Source organism: Leiobunum rupestre, chromosome 1, assembly GCF_980474605.1.
Source record: "Leiobunum rupestre chromosome 1, qqLeiRupe1.1.hap1, whole genome shotgun sequence".
NCBI lineage: Eukaryota > Metazoa > Arthropoda > Arachnida > Opiliones > Sclerosomatidae > Leiobunum > Leiobunum rupestre.
This window is the reverse complement of record NC_143384.1, coordinates 80,554,258-80,576,123: the sequence shown is the minus strand read 5'-3', so window position 1 is coordinate 80,576,123 and position 21,866 is coordinate 80,554,258. Positions and strand designations below refer to the sequence as shown.

At 36.4% G+C, this 21,866-nt stretch overlaps 1 protein-coding gene across 1 annotated transcript in view; it reads left to right on the top strand.

Moving 5' to 3' along the window:
• LOC149967052 (uncharacterized) overlaps nucleotides 1-20,905 on the top strand; it is a 135,536-nt gene extending 114,631 nt beyond the window's left edge. The window contains exons 4-6 of the mRNA XM_090167611.1: nucleotides 15,478-15,837; nucleotides 17,677-17,850; nucleotides 19,401-20,905. Coding sequence (XP_090023737.1) covers nucleotides 15,478-15,837; nucleotides 17,677-17,850; nucleotides 19,401-20,219 — 1,353 coding nt within the window. The 3' untranslated portion in view covers nucleotides 20,220-20,905. The remainder of the gene's footprint in view (nucleotides 1-15,477; nucleotides 15,838-17,676; nucleotides 17,851-19,400) is intronic.
• Nucleotides 20,906-21,866: the final 961 nt, after the last annotated feature.

Sequence of the window (21,866 nt, the reverse complement as noted above, 5' to 3'; positions counted from 1 at the left end):
TTCTATTCGCTCTATGCCGACGGTCGGTGTTCCGTCAGCTCAGGCCCACGATCAGGAGGGAGAGATCTGAGATTCTCGACTCTCGATCTGGGCTGGGCGCGCGGACTGATGGGATATACACCCCCCCCCCCCTCCGCGGGTGGGTTTGGTGGGTGGGCAGGAGATGGGGGAAGGGAAATAACCGCTTTGACCCCCTCTTTTATCTCTCGCTAGCTAATGAAGGGATCTTAAGGGTACAATGGAACCCCCTGCGCGAGCGAAACGCAATTTGTTGGCGTTGATTTCCTTATTAATAACGAAGCCTTCGCGGTTCAGAGGGGTTTTCAAATGTATCTCTCTCTCTCTCTCTCAATACGATAATATGAATTTAATTCTTATAAGAGGAGGGGGCTAGAAGGGGTCACGGCGGTCGAATGTGCGCCCGGATAATCATTAAAATGAAACAGTGATGAATTAGTTTAATCGCGTCTCTTCCATAAGCTGGAGTGAGAAGAACTCATTTCACGGAGGTAGGTCTCTCTCTCTCTCTCGTAAAGGGTGGAACTATTTCAGATGGGCCTCTCCAGGTATTGATACAAATTAATCTTCTGGTATAAATTGAAGAGGATTTCGTGTATCGACGGGGCGTTGCGATTTTCCCGACTGAGGAAAATATATTGATCATTCCGGAGTATGAACTTACCCTTTATCAATAACAGATATGACATGTCCTCCTTAATTTTATGATCCTTCCTATTAATTAATTTGATTGAAATTTTAATTACTGGAATTGGAAAAAATGGGCCGACCGCATATTCCAGCTTAATTTTTTAAATTAATTAATTAAGTTTGTGTAAAATGTATTTTTTGTATATCAAGGGTTGTTTTCTTTTTATAAACTAATAAATCGTTTTCTGGTAATATTTAAACACTTCTGCTTTCTTCAGTATTTTAAAGTGATATTGTAGACTTCTGCTATTATCAGTATTTTAAAGTGATATTGTAGACTTCTGCTATTATCATTATTTTAAAGAGATATTGTACACGTCTGCTTTTATCAGTATTGTATAAGTAATATTGTACATTTCAACTATTATCAGTATTTTCATATGATATTAAACACTTGCTATTATCAGTATTTTACAAGTAATAAAGTATTACTATTATCAGTATTTTACAAGTAATAAAGTATTATTATTATCAGTATTTTACGAGTAATATAGTATTACTATTATCAGTATTTTACGAGTAATATAGTATTACTATTATCAGTATTTTACGAGTAATATAGTATTTCTATTATCAGTATTTTACGAGTAATATAGTATTACTATTATCAGTATTTTACGAGTAATATAGTATTACTATTATCAGTATTTTACGAGTAATATAGTATTACTATTATCAGTATTTTACGAGTAATATAGTATTAATATTATCAGTATTTTACGAGCAATATAGTATTACTATTATCAGTATTTTACAAGCAATATAGTATTACTATTATCAGCATTTTAAGAGTACTATAGTATTACTATTATCAGTATTTTACGAGTAATATAGTATTACTATTATCAGTATTTTACGAGTAATATAGTATTACTATTATCAGTATTTTACGAGTAATATAGTATTACTATTATCAGTATTTTACAAGTAATAAAGTATTACTATTATCAGTATTTTACGAGTAATATAGTATTACTATTATCAGTATTTTACGAGTAATATAGTATTACTATAATCAGTATTTTACGAGTAATATAGTATTACTATTATCAGTATTTTACGAGTAATATAGTATTACTATTATCAGTATTTTACGAGTAATATAGTATTACTATTATCAGTATTTTACGAGTAATATAGTATTACTATTATCAGTATTTTACGAGTAATATAGTATTACTATTATCAGTATTTTACAAGTAATAAAGTATTACTATTATCAGTATTTTACGAGTAATATAGTATTACTATTATCAGTATTTTACGAGTAATATAGTATTACTATAATCAGTATTTTACGAGTAATATAGTATTACTATTATCAGTATTTTACAAAAGGAATTCGAAGTTTATTTGGTTTTACATTATTCGAACCTATTTTTAGTTGAAGTATATGCACTCGAATTATTTAGTTTTGGTCTTAGTGGTCGTTCTGGTAACAAGAATAATGATCCTGGCATGTATCCTGCTTCTGGAGCAGCCCATCGTCGAAAAATATACCATATCTTCGCGTGTGTACTAGTGAATAATCTCACCAAATCCGGTAAATTTACGGTGTGAACGCGTCTTTTCGAACACGCTGAAGATTTACTTAAACCTAAAAAGAAGCCTTAATCACGCGTTCAAATCGACTAAGCAAACCGATTATTTCGCAAACGGCAATAATTCATATTTTTTTGTTGGTTTTTTAAATAATCGGAGGGCGTTTTATCTTTTTTTTTTGGACTGTGACGTCTTAATAAACTAAGAGTATTAGGCTCGCACCATTTTATTTATTTCCAACGCGTTCACGAATTGTAAGTTTGAAAAGGGGGCTTCGAGATGGAGAATTAGTCAGTCTTTCGGCAATTTTTTCGGTGGAAATGAGGCGCAACCTCTCATCGCAGTGCAAACATCGTGAAGCCGAAATTGCGGGCATTAAAATAAGTTCATCAAACAACTCCTCCCCACTTCGTACGAAACCGAATATAGAAGTCTCAATTTAAGGGAAAAAATCTATCACGTATTTCTGGAAAATTGCCGGTTACGGTTACTCCAAAATCATGTCGGTTGGGCCCAACCCAGATGCTTTTTATATTTGTTAAGTAAAAAAAATAAGTGATATTACGTATGATCTTAACGTAGTTAACCTTGTAGCTCCGTTTTCGACGCCACAAAAAGATTAGATTCTGCCATGATTTGTTTTTTAGCCTTACGCCCTTTTCTAAAACAACGTTGATCGTATGGAATTGGGCGCGCGTAGCCGTCTTAGCCGCCGCGAAAGGGTTAAAGGTTCGAAGAATCGTTTGGAAAAGTACGGGACGAATTTCGCGTAGCTCCTCCCCATCCGTCACGTGAGTCGCGCGTACGTTGTCGCATCCTAAAACACGGGTCGTATTACAATATCTTATTAATTTAGCATACAAGATCTTTTTTGTCAATAATTTAAAATAATAACTTGCAATCTCAACGCGGAAGGAGTTGTTCCGAGTTTTCACTCAAACGTATATATATCGCTGTCAATGATATTACTACACCTTTTCAGGTTGTACATAATATAAATGGCTTTGATACTGCGTCGAATAGTTTAATAGTAGTATAGTATGCAATCGGTGACCGAAAGCTACAATTGTTTGAGCCACTATAGGGATCTGGTGTACAATTAGCGAGAAAGCCATTGGAAATATAGGAAATGTCGTAAATATTGCAAGAAATATCAGTAAATATCAGAAAAAAAACCAGATAAATATAATGTATATCATAAATGTGGTGAAACTAGCTGTCCCGGCCTTGCGAGAGTCTTAGCCGTCTTGTCCGTGTCTTGTTTGTCGAAATATGATCCCGGCGCCGCCTCCAAAATGATTTAACCTTCTGCTCGCTCTGAAAGGTGTTATTAAGGCGACTCTTTGTGCGCCTGCCTCATCGTTACCGGCGACGCTTCGGGCATCTCGCATCTCTTCGAATCCCACCACAGCCCAACCAACCCGATGTAATACTCACGTACGCCAAAAAAGAGAGAAATCATACTCCTTTCACTAAGAAATTCACCGAGACTTTTAACCGCACCTGCGTAAGAGAGTTTTTTCTTCATATTTTCGGGTACATTTACGGGACTTGATTCTATAAAATTACTTAATTATAAACCTTAGTGAATCTTTACATGGCCCCTATTGAAAAAAAAGAAAAATTAAAATAACTTAACCACGTACGACGAATATTTAATAGGAGCTATAATTGAATTATCCGTCATGCCAAAGGTTACGTAAAATTAAAACGTGTGCCTCTATGTATGATCAAAGAACGTCGAGATATTTACGAAGAGTTCGTCGCCACCAAAAATATTTTACAGTAGAAACTGTAGACCAAACAAATAATTTTCGCCAATTTTGGAATTGGAAATTATGAGTACGCAAACGTTTTTGCGTTCCTTTGACTCGGACAAGAAAATGTTACCACCTCATGTAATAACCATCTACTTTTATTTAAATTAACATTTCAATCAAATTGTAAAGTTTAAAAAGTTTCTTAGTATATCGTCATTTTCTTAATTTACACGTTATGAATTTAATTTTCTTAATTTTAACATTATGAATTTAATTTTCTTAATTTTAACATTATTAATTTAATTTTCTTAATTTAAACGTTATGAATTTAATTTTCTTAATATTAACTTTAGGAATTTTATTTTATTAATATTAGCTTTAGGAATTTTATTTTATTAATTTTAACGTTACGAATTTAATTTGCTTAATTTTAACGTTAAGAATTTTATAATAATAATCAGTTAGGCTAATACCCAAAAGCACCAAATCATCGAGTGACTTTTCATGCCTTCAATTCAGGTGGCCATGTTGCAATGCCTAGAATTTAAATTTCTTAATTTTAACAATTTTAACTTTAAGCATTTAAATTTCTTAATTTTAACAATTTTAACTTTAAGCATTTAAATTTCTTAATTTTAACAATTTTAACTTTAAGCATTTAAATTTCTTAATTTTAACAATTTTAACTTAACGACTTTAATTTTCTTAATTTTTATGCGCAATCTATAGGCTTTTATAAAATTAAATTTATAAACTCGAAATTCGGAAAAAAAAATGTGATCAAGCGTTGAAAATGCATTTGCGAGCATGTTGGTTTTTCCAACAACTGAACAAGCTTCCTTTTTGGAATATAAAATGACCATATAAATCACTCCGCCGAATCGAAATGTGTCGAGAAATAAAATAAATATAAATGGCTTTGAGTCGTGGTGAAGCCGAGATATAGGAGTGCTTCAAACATTTATGCCGAACTTCCATTTCCATCTCGCGTACACTCCAAGAGTCCAAACGAAAAAAGAATTGACTTTAAATGCTCCGAATATCCGAAAAAGGTTAAATCCGAATACATGCCCCTCTGCGAATTATTCAACAGCAAATAAACTTAAAAGCTTTTGCTCCATTCGACATTTTTCGATTATCGCAGTGCACTTTCAACAAACATTTTTACAAATCATTTCCCCCTTATACTACAGTTTCCTATAGGTTAGGTAGCTTAAGTTAATTCTGTCGATAATTTCATTTCCTAGTCGTTTAAATACATTAAAATTATGTTATGAAATTGTCAATAAATTAAGAAAAAAAGCTTTATTTGAAATTGGACGTTTAAAGTAATGAAATTATCATCAAATTAAGAAAAACAGTTTTATTTAAAATTGTACATTTGTAGTAATTAAATGGTCGTTGATTTAAGCAAAAACTGTTAGTTAAAATTGGACATTTAAAGTAAAGAAATCATAGTTGATTTAGACCAAAGAAAATTTTATTTAAAATTTTACATTTAAAGTAATAAAATAGTCGTTGATTTAGGCAAAAACTGTTAGTAAAAATTTGACATTTAAAGTAATTAAATGTTGATTAAGTAAGTTCAAATTGAACATTAAAGTAATGAAATGGTCCTTGATGTAGGCAAATAACCATTTTAGTTCAAATTGGACATTTAACGTCATTAAGCTCGAAAAAACTAGCGTTAGGTCATGAAAAGTAGAATGTATTTGGTTTTTAAATATTCAGGCCACATTATTCACACGCGACAATAATTTGATAAATCTTTTATGTGGACACTCATCGTAAAATAGTGACTTTTTTAAACTCGTCTATTTAAAAACAAAATAAATAACCTTAAACTAAATTAAACACTTTATTGCTGTTGGTGAAATGAACTTTTACGGAGAATGACTGTTGAGACGATTAAGCTCCTTCCCATAAAAATAATCAAATCATTCACTGGCTCCCTAGAACTGACGCCTTTCTATAGAAGGGCATGCAAGTGAAGTTTTATCTTCCGCTCTCTCGTGCCCGCTGGAAATTGGACAGTGTCAAACAAATACATTATTGATAATATTCAATGGTTCTGATAATTGAGACGCTTTAAATACTTTGGTTCTTGGTACTATCATGGCAAATACGTCGACTTAAATACGTTTGTTCTTGGTCGGGTCCATTTCGAATGTGTCGCTTTAAATACGTTATTTCTTGGCAGGATCATGGCAAAAACCTCGCTTTAAATACGTTTGTTCTTAACAGGATCATGGCAAAAACATCGCTTTAAATACGTTTGTTTTTGGCAGGATCATGACTAATACTTCTCTTTAAATACGTTTGTTCTTGGCAGGATCATGATTAATACTTCGCTTTAAATACGTTTGTTCTTGGCAGGATCATGATTAATACTTCGCTTTAAATACGTTTGTTCTTGGCAGGATCATGACTAATACTTCGCTTTAAATACGTTTGTTCTTGGCAGGATCATGACTAATACTTCGCTTTAAATACGTTTGTTCTTGGCAGGATCATGACTAATACTTCGCTTTAAATACGTTTGTTCTTGGCAGGATCATGACTAATACTTCGCTTTAAATACGTTTGTTCTTGGCAGGATCATGACTAATACTTTGCTTTAAATACTTTTGTTCTTGGCAGGATCATGGCAAATACGTCGCTTTAAATGCATGTGTTTTTCGTATAGGATCAACTCAAATACGTCACTTTAAATTACTTGCGATTCCGTCATTTTAAACACATTTGTTCTTGCTAGATTCAATGCGAATAAGTAGCGTTAAACACATTTGTTCTCGATAGAATCAATTGAGAATGCGTCGCTTTAAACTCATTTGTTCTTGGTATGACCAGTTGCGAATTGGTAATTTAAAACCCATTTGTTGTTAATAGGATCAATTTGATTTGGTCACTTTAAATGCATGTTTTCTTGATAGGATCAATTGCGATTCCATCACTCTAAACACATTGGTTCTTGATAGAATCAGTGCGTTTCCGTCACTCTAAACACATTTGTTCTTGATAGAATATCATATCAATGCGAACACGTCACTTCGAATAAAATGTAGTTGTTATCCGTGATACTACGTGATTATAAATCTATCAAGTATATTTTATCGTGCCTGATATAAACGTGAATCTTAGTTTTTATTCTGAAATAAAAATAATTGCCCAATATCTGTCGGCCGATATACAACGATGCTGTAAATTAAGGTTGGTGAAATTCCGTCTCTTGATTTGTTTACACCTCGAAACGAACGAAATCCCGTTGTCCTAAATCGTTGTTTGAGAGCTCTTATAAAATAGACAATGAAAGTGCGCTGTTTGAAAACTGCCCATGACACAAAGGGTATAAAATATTTTCCAAGGTTGTTCGTTTTTTTGCGTATGTTACTTAGAAGTCTAATCGTGATAACGAAATTATAACGAATATAAGACGTTCTTTTATGAGCGGGGACCCCCTGAAACAAATTTTCCATCTGTAAAATTTAATTCAAACGGATGTATGGTAATGGCGCATTCGCGATATAACGATAACGAAAGTTAGGCCTAAGTAATGTTTATAACGCGTCCTAGATGGATTTTCATTATTAGAATTAGCATAACACTCGAATTCACACCCGTTGCGTTCCTCCTTCCTTCCCTTCTCGGTTTAATACTGGCGAAACAACAAAGAACTCGATTTTGCTCGTTCAAATAGGAATAACAATCATTCTAATGAGAATTATAATAATAATAACATTTTGAGGACGCGAAAAAAATGCACGTAGCGGCGCCATCTAGCGGCGTTCTATGGCGGAACGCGTTTCGGTTTCCCGCGCGCGCTCTCGCAGCCCCCGCCCACCTCCCCAACCGAGAAGCCAGCAGGCTTTGTCGTGGGTGGATGTCGCGGACGTGAAGGGGGGGCGACCGGCGGCTAAGCCCCTCCCTCCGACTCCCCCGCAAGCGACGGCCTTCTCTCTTCGTCGTCGTCCTGGTCGCCAGGATTTTATTTCGGGGTGGACGGTAGGGGTTTCGGCGGCGCTGCAGTCGCCTATCTTTTTGCGTCTCTTTTGGAGAGGGCAGCGACGCTTTTAATTATGGCGGTTTCGTGTAAACCTAATTGGTTCATTACGTCAGACGCGGCCGGATGTCGGAGCCGAAACGTAAACCTTGACTAATCTGTAAAACGACTTTGGGATTTCTGCGGCACCCCCCTCTCGCCCTCTCCCCCCCCCTACTGGTTTTTTTTGTTCATTTACGCTCCGATGATTTTAATTTCGTTTTTCAACGATTTATGTTTGTAAGATTGTTTTAAAGCAAATTCTCGTGTGATTTCGTAGAAGGAAATTACCATATTAATTATACGGGACGCGCCGATTACAGCGCACGCTAAGAAAGCGAACGGGGCAAACACTTACTTACAACACTTACAGGGAGGTTGGATACCGTCCCGCATTGCGTTTCCGCTTTGATCGATTAGAGACGTTAGAAAGACGCAATTTCATTTGCCGAATGATTTAATGATTGTTGAGATTCCAAATCGTCGAGGCACGGCTATATATGGAATATCTGAATGTACAATTTTTGAACCGGTGGCATTCATTATCCCGAAATTTAATACATTCTTTAGAGTATACAGTGTCAATAACATTTCAAAATCCTTCGTTAAATCTTTGATTTACGTTTTCAAATACATTCACGTTCCATCACAAAAAAGTAATTTCTGAATTTTACTTCAAATAACATACAAGATCAATAACCAAAAAATATTTAAAAGTATGTGATGTATTTTAAAAATGCACAAATATTAAGAAGCTTTCTGATTTCAACAGATTTTGAAAACTTCAAATAGCTTTGTAGTCATTAATTTGTGAAGAGATTTACGTTCCACCGCGTTAAGAAGTAATTTCAAAATCTTAAAAGAAATTTCGACGAACCCAACAAATGAAAAATAACAAAAATATATAAAGACATGACCTTAACACGTAAGACCTATTCACATGTGCCAATATTTTGGCCAAACTGTTGGTGAGCGTAGTTTTCGACTTGAGTTCGGGAAACTCTTTGGTTCACACCCTCCATGAAAAGTTGCTGAACCGGCGTAGAAATTTATTCGGAATTCTTAAAAAAAAAATACATCTGCAACTTCAAAATATCTAAATTTATATAAATAAAGGTATTTATTCTTATTATTATTATTATTATTATTATTATTATTATTATTATTATTATTATTTAGTTTTGTATAATCGTAAGGATGTGGGTTATTATAATAGGTTTAAATATTATGAGCTAAGCCTCGGTCGTAAACACGGGCAAGCGAAAGCGTTGTGAAAATCTTCGCCATTCACCCGGAACAACTTTTGCGACACGCGTTGGCCAAAAATGTTGTATCGTGTGAATAGGACTTAAGATTGCGGCTCTCCTCGATAGTTAGAAGATAAGAATCGAATCCTCCCCGCGAATAGACACGTCGAGACACATAATAAATATGGCGAACCAAATAAATTCGTAGGTGTTCACGACTGCTTCGCCGAATCGCAATTAAGCTTTTGCACTTGTATTGAAAAAAAATTCTTTTACCGCGTAAAAATAACGTTTTCTTTGGGCTGATACCGCCACTGATAACGTTTCTAGGGGAGGGAGAGTCGCGGAGGGGGCTAAGGAATAGGGTATTTCATCGCACGTTGATGATTTTCCATTGCCTTTATAGTTGGGATATATCTCAATCTGGAAAATGGAGGCTCGTCCGTGATTGAAACGCGCGCTCTTTTATGTATTACGATGGCGCTTGAGATGGTGCCGAATCCCGGACAGTAAAAATGCGATACAGAAGAAAGATGGAAAAACGTTTAAATATTCGGTATAATTTTTAGGGAGGTTACGTTGATTTTTTCTCTCTTCGGCAACGTTCCAGCCAAGGCTATCATTAAATTGTCTCAAGTCTTAATTTCCGAAGATGAAATGTTTTCTCTCCTAAAGCAATTTTATTTTCTCTCCCCAGTTCGTTTTATTCCTGTTGAAAGGACCATATCAATCCCCCCCCCTCTGACCCCCTCTATAAAGAAGATATCTCCTGATTTAACATTACGAGGTGTGTTCGCACTGTAACGATCGTGTCAGGAAAATTATAGAGATTATGGAAGCATGTAACCGAACCTTATGTTCACAATGTTTGTAATTGGGGGCATGAGTTTAACCGTAAGTCTTTAATATTATTTCATACTCTTCGTATGCTAAATTTAACTCTTCTCATTCTTCTGATGCTAAATTTAACTCTTCTCATTCTTCTGATGCTAAATTTAACTCTTCTCATTCTTCTGATGCAAAATTTAATATTTCGTATTCTTCAGATGCACAATTTACCGCTTCCTATTCGTCAGATCCCAAATTTTACACTTCCTATATTCTTCAGATGCTAAATTCAATGCTTCCTGTTCTTCAGATGCAAAATTAACGCTTCCTTTTCTTCAGAAACAAAATTTGACACTTCCTGTTCTTCAGATGCTAAATTTGGCACTTCCTATTCTTCAGATGCAAAATTCAACGCTTCCTGTTCTTCAGATGCTAAATTTGGCACTTCCTATTCTTCAGATGCAAAATTCAACGCTTCCTGTTCTTCAGATGCAAAATTTAACGCTTGCTATTCTTCAGATGCTAAATTCAACGCTTCCTGTTCTTCAGATGCCAAATTTAACGCTTTCTATTTTTAAGATGCAAGTTTAACAGATACACTGTTACACAATTTAATACTACCTATTGTTCGCTAGAGGGCGAAAATAGAAACTGTCATTACAACTATGAATGCTTACAACCTCTACACTAAGAGTCGCAGCATTAAAAACAATTTGAAATATGCATTCCGACAATTCACCGTTAAATTTAAGAATGGAAAAGCAAAAAAAGTTTAACTAATGGTAAATGGTTGACGGTAGTTTTAGTTTCCAAACTATTCCCATTCTTAAAATAGAGTGGGCGTTTTAAGGTTTAGAGATATGGTAAAATATAGGCGTGAGGAACAGTAATTAGGGATAATTAATGTATTCTTGGTATCCAACATATTTTATGGTGGCGGAGCGCTAAAGTCGTCAAGTGTGGCCAGACTTATGCCCGTAATATTAGACAGGCTAACCCAGCCGTCGAAATCGTGTAGGTGGAACCAATAGAAGTGTAGATTTTACAGAATAAAACTACGTCTACACTCAGCTACAAGTTTTCCTATACACGCTTTATGGCGCCAGCTTAGTAAGTCTATTATTGAGGAGTTACGAAAATGGTGGACCAATTTTGATTAAAACAATTTATCCAAAATTTAACAAAGATCCAAATTAGACTTTAAGCGTAAATTGTATACAACGATGTGTTATATTTGATCCAATTTCACGGTCTGAAAGTCAATTTGGTAAAACTAATTTGATGGGTATTGATTCCATTTGTATCCAAATTTGGATATTGAATCAAAGAAGTGGTTTTGCCCGAACCCCCCCCCCCCACCCTTGTACGCCCCTGACAAGAGGGTTTTATTTTAACAATGCGATGACTTCTTTTTTTGCTTTTGGCTCACAGGATATTTGGTCTGCATTTTATCAGGGGTTTTCAAAAAGTTAAGCTTAACCTTTCCCATTAAGACACAACAACTATTTTCTTTGATTTTTCTTTTATATTAAATTCTGTTAATTAAACTTCTTTAAAGAAGCTAAAAAATCGCAAATTTGTTATAACAAAACAGTTTGCACTTTGCCACGCCATATTTGTTTGTTGGGTCTTGATTCTTGAAAGTGCAAATCTTTTTGTTGCCTGGAAAACAAGGCCCCAGATGCGAGAGAGCATAATGGCCGGCATTCTCGAAGTAAAATGCCCTAAATGACTTGAACATATTTCCCGTACACGGGCCTTAATAATAACGCTTTTTGTAAATAAAATGCATCATTATCCTTTTAACTATCTGTAGCCTTGTACATATATATACACCGTATAAGAGTGACAGAGAACCTGTTTTTGACAAAATGTTGACCCACAATAAAAAGTGCAATAACGGCGAATATGAGAGTCGCATTTCCAGATGTCATGGCCTCAGAATATCGCGAGGCGTAGCTTCTAAATCGTCATTTTATGTTAAAACGTTAATTTTAAATGCTAAAATATCGATGACATTTTACCGCATATCCCTTAAAAATTATCTAGTCCATTAAAACTCGTATAGAAAAATACGGTATCTAATTTACAAGGTGTTTATAATGAAGTGTACAACACTTTTCAAATTATATTTTAGTTAACGTATAACGGAAAATGTACGAGCAAAATGCAATCTTTGCGCGAGAGAAATATTACAATACGCCTTTTCTATCCGGAAGACTGTTTATAGTTAATTTAAAATCGGCTACTTTCCCTCGCCCTTTATTTAAAGTACCAAATAGACCAACTCATTTACGTGGAATAATGAGAATACGCGGGGGGAACCACGCGTCGAAAACATTTAAGCTTTCGTGTGGGTCTTTAACGAAACTATTAGCTTGTGTAGGCCGTTACTAGTTGTTTTCCATTATAAGCTACGCCGCGTTTAACCGTAACATTTCATGTTTTTAGATTGTCTTTTAATAGAACGTCCTGTGGCAATTTATATTTAAATATTCTCCTAACAAATTTTCTTTTGTATTAAAAGGGGGGTAAACCCGGAGAGTTCTAAATCGGCAATTTGGGAATTCATTTCCAATTGAGCTATATCGAGGCCGCTTTCGCGTGCGCGGAGTGTTATTCGCAGCTTATACGGTTGTTCACACGATTTCCTATTACATATATTACAGCCCGGGACTAAAATTGTAACGCGCTTCGTTTAAAATCAACGGCATCTGTTTTCGGCGTAAAACAAGACCTTAAAACGACCAACCCGGTCGATAAGCGACCACGGACGTCACTTCTCTTTGCTTTACAACGATCCCAACTTATCATTATTCAAAGGTTACTACGATATATAGCGCGTTATCACTAATGATGTGCAATTTTTCAACCAAATGCACACGAAACTCAATTCGGTGGCGCTAATTTTACGAATGCAATAGGCGTTTCAATAAAGGCCGCTCTCATTTTCTTCCCTCCCCCTACGCGCATGCGCGAGTCACTGAATAAAATAGTCACGTGTTTATGTTAGTTTTATTTGTAAGGCTAAAGTTGATAGCGCGCGCTCATTTTTCTTTCAGGAGGCGCGTGCGAAATTGAACGAGCCCTTCTTTAGGGAGCTAACAGTTCTACGTCTCACGACGTCACCCATGCTTTTTCCTATTGAAAAAAATTCCACCCAATATGAAGCAGCACGCTCTTTATAATATAACGCTTTTACAAGTGTGTCCTGGCTTTCTCTATTACTACTTCTAGGCAAATCGCTGAACATGTTTTATTTAAGCGTTTATTTGAGCACTTTTACATTTAAATATTTAAATGCAAGAATCCATACCGCTACTTGGAATGCTTATCCTGGCTCCCCTCTCACGTTGTTGTTTGTTAAGATAACATAGTGACGTCAAAAAAAAACCATGAGCCACATCGAGACGAAAATCTGCCGCGATAAGCATTCCAAGTAGATGTATGGATTCCTGTTAAATGTTAATGGTATAATGTATAATAGACAGGTGAAGTCACCTTCTTGTAGCGGAGATTAGATTTTACTACTTATACACTCCTATTTCCCCTACACGTTTACTTGTCTAATTACACTTTGAACGACCAATATCTCTAAACTGTTTAAACGGAGAAATATATTATTCATCAAAAATTAATAGAGTTGAAAGCAAATTGCCGCGATTGTAATTCCTATATTTCGCAGGTAAATGTCTCTTTAATGGTGTTCTCGCCTGTTTTACGAAAACATGTTATTTCTTTTGAAATTATTCCGATATTTTAATGATAATGTTAAATGTTATTAGTTTTATAATTAAAGTTTGGCTCCTCAGAAATGTTTTTTTTAAACATTTCAAGCGGTTGAAAGCGGATATAATTTGGTATGGAACCGTGGAATACTAGGTGCTATGTGCTATATGGCACATACAGAAATACATTATATCATAAGTAACATAACAATAAGTATGACAATTAACGAGATTTACAAGCAAACTGATTTTCATAATTATTGCGTAATCAAGATGTTTTCTCAGCACAGAGCCCTCTAGTGTCTAAAGTACGCGAGACTTCCGCTAAGCCGAAATATCTGGTTTCCGATAGATAGGCGGAATATTAGGCTAAAATCATAAAAATTAAAAACGTTTCTCGAGGCGCCACGAGCTCATGTTTTTTTATCACGCGTAATTCGCACGCGGGCTTCAAAACAAAGCCAAAGCCCATCGCGACTCCAGAACGTGCTCTCTGATATTAAATTTTTATCAAAAAGTAGTAGTCCAAAACGGTAAGTCGCGAGTCCCAAGTCACAGCTTGAAGAGAGTATCGGTGCCGATAAAAGGTTCGGTTAGAAAATTAGCATTAAAGCAATAGGAAGTGTCATACTTATTGTTATTACGTTACTTATGATTATATTTTTAACCCTGGGAAATTGAAAAGCTAGAGGTGGTTGTGTAGTTTCAGAACCAATAAATACCGTAGTTATCTTATCTTTGATTGCTAACATATGTAGTAAATTCCTTTTACAATAACTATTTTCATTCACTTTTAATTGAAGGAAATATTTTTATAAGAATAAAGGAATTCGTAAACGGATATTTGTTAAGTGTGTATTTATTTCAGAAATCAGAAACTGGTTTTAAGATTTCAGTGTGCGATTTCCTTGTTGATTTCTGGGTTTTAGACTGATTTCGAATGTTTTTATTGATTTTCACCCACATTTCAGAATATCTTTAAAATCAGAACGAAATCCTACTGCTTTGTTAAATGTTTGTTAAAGAGATAAATATTATCTCAGAGTTTTTCGTGTGCAATATCAATACTTCATTTTTCTGCCACTACCGGCGCTGACGCATACTATTATGCAGAATTCCAAGAATTAGATACGCGACGGGGACCAAATTAGGTTTAGACTTGACTCCACGATTCATTTTGAATTTAATTTAAAATGCTTGAAATTGACAGTGGAAAATACTAGAATATTTATATTTTCACGATTATCTTAAGAGCATTAGTATATAGCATAGCCAATTATACTTTAATAGTAGGCCAAAACTATTCGCCCGCTTTGGGACCTAAAAACTACCAACTTCTTAAATACAATAACAGCCAAACTGTTGAAGTTGTTATATAATTTTTAATTGAAAGCTTAACTTATTTAATTATAAATAATGAAAATCCGTCCCATGGTAAATTACATTTAAGGTTAATAATTGGATAAAAGTACTGCTTCTTCATGGAAATGAATAAAATACGATTTATTGTCAGAAGCTTTCGGACCGATGTTACAACCATACTAAAATTTATTACATTTTTACAATTTTGTCTAAAATAAACTAAATCCAAACGTATTTGACAATACATTTGTTGGTCTTTGCAGGTGTGGTTTCAGAACAGGAGAGCGAAATGGCGCAAGAAGGAGAACACGAAGAAGGGACCCGGGCGGCCGGCCCACAACGCCCACCCGCAGACGTGCAGCGGGGACCCCATCCCACCCGACGAGATCGAGCGCAGAGACCGAGACCGCCGCGAGAAGAAGTTGAGGAAGCAACTGGACAGGCAGGCCAGACGCCTGCAACAGGCCAAGTGCAAACCCGGCGTGAACCTAGCCTCGCTCACCGAGGCGCTGGCCCAAACCCTGGGAGAGTTGCGCTCGGTCAACAGGAAGAAACAGCCCGAGGAACTCGTCGGTCTGGACCTCATGAACCTGCTCTTGTCACTAGGAATCGAAGTTAGACAGGTACTGATCTATTTTCATCGATCTCTTTATCGAAGAACGTACTGCGGTTCAAAAACGGCTAAAGCCTGTAAGGTGGGGTGGTCGTAAGTAGTTAGCACTTTCACCTCGCAGCGAGAGGAGGCGGTTTTGATCCCGGGTTGTAGCACTGGGTGAAATCTCGGAACCACTCCTTTTGCGTTGGTTCTTCGGTTTCCCCTTTCCATTAAAACTTTTTGGGGTTAACGGTTATAGTTTGTGTAGAGAGCTGTAGGCTCGCGGGGTATGAAGGGCTTTTCACCACCACTATTGAGTTGGGAATATTAATCTAGAGATCCAATCAAATTTGCTCCCCGCGAAACAAGTTTTTGAAAATTACGAATGTGCCGTCTCCTCTAAAATGACGAGAAACGTTATCATATGACCCGTGGCGCCATCCATTATTTTTGAAAAAGAAAATATTTTTGCCGGAAAACGCGTCTTATTTGAACGAACCATTGAGAGATAGACGGCGCCACGGGTAGAATGATAAAGTTTCCTTGTAATTTGGGAGCAGTATTCTTATTTTTAAAAACTTGTCTCGCGAAATACTGAAAACCGACGTTTTGATTGGACCTCTAGATTAATATTCCCAACTCAATGAGCCCGACCACCTAATTGAATTGCATAAAAGGTCGACAGTTGATTTTGACCTGAAATTTGGGTATTGGCCTAGCTGATTAATATTAAAAATAAAGCACCCAAAATAAACCTTTTTGGCACTTAAATTATATGTCGACCTGATAACATAGTTCACACATACGCCGCAAACGAGCATGGCGCTGTTTTATCTTTCGGGTAAATATGGCCGAAAATCACTTCGCCAGCTAATTTTTGCTTGAGGCCAAGGCCTATTGATAATTAAAACGCTTTCAGAATAAAAACTGGTGGTTATTTTGGCGATATAATAACAATTTACAAAATTGGAACATAAATTTGAGTGTTATAAACACTAGTTTCGTTTCTGAAGGTACTTATTTTGAAATTTTAGGTAAAAAAAAAAGGGTTTTAAATGGTATTTATCGCCATCTACGTAACCTCGTAGTAGTTCTGTCAATAAATAGAGATACACTATAGTAGCTTGTTAATTAGATAAAGTACAGTGTTTCGTCTATTTAGACGAAGTTTATAGAGCTTATAAATTGAGTTGGCTTAAGCCTAGGGCCCCCATCTTGCCAAAACGAAACTGGAGAGGGGAGTAAGATGGCATGGGCCCCAATAAAACTCAAGTCTAGGGGCCCGGGTGGTAGTTAACAGGCAAGAAAGGCAATTGCCTAGGATCCGCTCTTTCGAAGGGTCCGGTTTCTTTATGTAGGTTCACTTTGTTATTTTTGGTGGAAAGAATGCTTCGTTAGGTGGTTTCTTTTCGACTGTTCTCGGACTAAAAGTCTACTCTTTTTACCCTAAAACGTTTTATTCACTTGTTCCGGGGATGATAATTACTCCGCCCCATAAACTATTTGCTGGTTCCGAAGTATTAGGGCTACTCTTTTTACTCCTTCTGTAAAGGAGGTGTAAAGGAGTAAATCGGATTTTGTCGTCTGCTAGCTAGAATTTACCATCAGCTAAAAAGGCCACAGGCAGACATTTTGGAAAAACGTTTTTACTCCGACTCAAAGTATTCGCCACCACAGAATCGGAGTAAAATAACGTTATACCCTTACTCTTCTTACCCTACCCCGAAATCCAGGAACAAGCGAAAAGAAACCACCTATGGGGGTTCAGCTAGAAGACTTGACCGCGGTAGTCAATTTGCCACTGATACCCGTATAGATGTACCGCGGATGTCACGTTTAAACGTCATGAAATTCTCTGTGCTTTCAGATTCTGGCCAGAAGAGAAGAAGACTTGGTGATTGAATGCGGCGAAGACCTGAACCGGCTTCCAGCGTGTTGCTCTTCGGGCCGGGAATCGCCTGACCTGGACATTACGGACGATTCCAATCTCGGCGTTCAAGACGAATCGCAGTCGTCCTGCATGAGTGACAACGCCACCAATGTAAGATGTTCCTTCAATCATAAGTCACGGATTTTATAAATGGGCCTAAAAAATCAGGGAAAGGTCAAGGAATTTTAAGAATTTGTAATAAGTCGGGGAAAATCCGGGGAGTTCAGTTATCTTACATAAATGTGACACTTCCTATTCTTCACGTGCAAACATTTTAATGAGAGCTATTCGCTAGACAGACTGCATTACGGGCTTTCCGCTTGCTCACGCGTCACACGTAGCCTTTGACAACTCCTCGCTAGGGGGAGATTTTCTTCTTGTGATGACGTCACTTCGCTACTAGCTCTTAGTAAAATATTCCCCAAAGTGACGATCTGATGAAAGATATTATAGACTTATGCTATTACATTACATTATTTATTACACAATGTTTATTACAATATGTATATTATATGTTGTGTGTTATGATAATTTATAAAGAATAATATATAAGTAACATAATAATGTCAATTGGGAAAAATTATCACCTAACTGCATTTCAAAGCTATATTGCGCCATCTAGGTTTAGTTCCCAGCACAGAGTGTCTAAATATATTACTACGAGGGTTGTTGCAAAATACTTTCTCCATTATTGAAAATGAACAATACCAAATGCAGTTTGAAAATTTGGTTTTTCTAAATACAAAATGTAAAATGGTTTTTTCAGCTCAAAATAAAAATACAAAATGCATTTTGAAAATGTCGGAGCTTGGTGAGAATTTTAGTGTCGAAAAAAGGTTAGGTCAGGAAATTAACACCATAGGAAATATCAAACTTACTGTTATTATGTTACTTATGATATTATGTTATATTATATATTACCACATTACCATAAGTGTACAATGCATCTTTTACGAGAGAAGAAAAAATAGTGCGGATTTAAATCCATTTAAAACTATTACATCACGAAATGATTTATTAATTAATAATTATTTGTACGCAGTGTCATTTCGAAATTTTAATAATAGTAATACGCGCGGTAAACATTGAGCCGTGATTCGGTGTTCACATACGGGAAATTCGGTCATTAACTTCTGATATTAATCATTTAGCTTAGATAACATTTAATTTTTGTACGAAAAATTTCACATTTTTCATTAGAGATTTTAGATTGTATTATATTATATTATGTTATATTATATTATATTATATTATATTATATTATATTATATTATATTATATTATATTATATTATTCTTTCTTATGATAAACATTCTGTAATATTAGCATTTATAGTGGTTAAGATATTTGTTCCTGTTGGCCCCAGCGGCTAGATTGTTATTAATTTTTAGAAAGACAATTTACACTTGGTCGTCCGTTGTTTAAAATCTCATAAAGGCTGGTTTTCATTAGGACCGAACGTCTCAACGCAAAAAAAATAAATCCCTTTAGGCCTAAATTATGGTTTTCACTACGGCAAAAACGTGTGAAAGATGACCGTCTACGGAAAAAATTTGCAATTTGGTCATAGTAAAAATCGGTCTTAAAACAACAACCCGCAACGGACCCGTTTCTGAACTAAGCAGTTGTAGGTAATTAGGTTTATTTTTTGTTTATCGCAGGCCGGCGGAAGTCCCCGAGATTGTTTTTTGTCACCTCAGTCGTCTGGTTCCGTGTCATCCTCGATCGCCAATCACAGCCTCGCAAGCACGAACCACATGCTGCACAAGCCGAGTCCATTCAGTATCGACAACATCCTGGCGGCCGACCGGATGCGTCTGAGCAGCGGGGCGATTCCCAGCGACATTCAAAGGCATCTCTACCAACTCAGCCAACAGCAACATCATCATCATCAGCAGCAGCAACAACAACAGCAACACAACGCTCGCAAGGAGAACCAGCGACTAGCGTCTCTGCAACTGGACCGGAGGAGAGCTTCTGGCGGCAATGCCTCTTCGCCACCAACGTCCAGCGGCACCGTCTTCGGAGGACCGGATTCGCGATGTGGTAGCGCCTACGCGTTGTTCGCCGTCACTCAACCGGTTGGATTTCTTATCAGAGCGGAGAGCCCTAGCGTCGAAAATAGAGACAGTAATAATTCGCGGTGCAGCAGCAATTGCAGCAGTCCCCCGGTGAGTCCGGGTGCCGAAGACGTCGTCACACCGACACGACGCCCCTTTAGCGCCGCGGACGAACCGGGTTCCCCCGGGATCCGGATGGTCAAAAGTCCCGTTCGTCCCTCCAGCGATAAATCAGGGTTTGGAAGCCCCGTTGAACTGTCCCCCGTTGTCAGGGAACCCTCTAGTGACCGACCCGTACTTTCCACGTTTTCGCCTTTGACCTTCACGGAATCTCCTCTCACTCAGCCGCGTCAAGAATCGTCTTTGAAGGTGTCCGACGTTGACGGTGACGCTGATGACGAAGAAGAATACAAATCCTAATTTTAAAATCCATCTGACCTCTATCTCTTCTCTCTTTATCATCATTTAAATCAGGCGTGGCACTATTATGGTTCCCGCGGTAGGACATTTGGGCCGTTGGTGACGACCGTGGAAAGTGTGAACTTTTCTTCAACGCTGATATTTATAGTTTTCTCGAAGAAAATGATTTCAAACCGTTTCCCGCGAAATTGACATTTGTCATTCGAGATGATATTCGTTCTTTAATTATATAAATTGAATTTTTTAAATTCGAAATCAAGTGCAAATATAAATACGTATAATTTTCAATGTTTTAGTTTTTTAGAACCCGAATTATGCTAATAGTGTTTCACCCTTTCGTTCGATTCTTGTAGAGAGAAAAATTATGATGATAATTAGGGGAAAACTCGTGTTAGATCAAACGGTGAATGCCGATTTATTTATTTCGTAATTATTAAAACAAAGTATATTTATAATTATTGTAAATAATTGCAAAAGTTTACTGCCTACGGATTAAAGCTTGGAAATTTCAGTTCCGAATCAATTTGTTTTACTCAATTCGTGTCGTGACGGAGCCGCGACTTTCCAAAATATGATCGTAATAATTAATGATTTAGGGGTTCACGTTTCTCAACAATTACAATGATTAAAGTTCCTAAAAATGAATGGGTTCGACAGACTGTCAATTAGACGAAGATGTCCAAATCGCGACAACCAATAAACATCAAATGCGATTTACGACGTTTAAAATTGTGCATATAGTGTTTCGGTGTCTTTGCAGTAATAAAATTCATGTTATTTCAAAAGCTAAATTGTATTTTTTTCATTAAACAAACGCCAAGGATGCCAATGATTTGGGGGAGAGAGAGCTTTCGACAAATCATAGAAACTACCACAGGAATAGAAGGCCCTGCCTTTGTACTAAGATGACACGGGCAAAAGGTTCTCCCTTCATTTCCGGTTATCTCTGGTCCAATCAAAAAAAAAGCTTTGGAAATGACGGCCAATTAGATTCAAGCGGAAATGAACGGAGAACCTTTTGCCCGTACCGAGCCCGTAATACTTTTCATCGACTCTTTCTATTCCTCTTGTAGTTTCTATGGACAAATCCTCAGATGTATTCAATTGAACTGATCTTAATTAATTAAACAAACGTTAAATTAAGGCAACATTCTAGTGACAAATTATTTTCAGATTAGTTCTTATCTGTGATTTGGTCTGATATTAGCGAGATTTTTTCAACTGTACAAAAATCAGATTAGTATGTCCAACACCGATAGGTTATCTGTCATTCTGTCGGATAACACTTAGATTATCCAGGGTTCATACAAACCTGGAAATATCAGTGAAACAGATTCTTTCCAAAAAAATCAGGGAGATATCAGGGAAATTTTAAATATTTAACCAAAACCTGGATATATCAGGGAAATTCGTTTGAGTCTGGAAGCGCCTCAATAATTATATATAATTTTTTTCGATTAAACGAAACCATACGGTGCTTTAGCACCTGGATATATCAGGGAAATTTCCAGGAGAAAACCTGGAAATATCAGGGAAATTTCCAGGAGAAAACCTGGAAATATCAGGGAAATTAATTTTCCAAATGTTGTATGAACCCTGTTATCAGATTAACCCATTTTTAAACCATCTTCAGCTGGCTTACGGTAA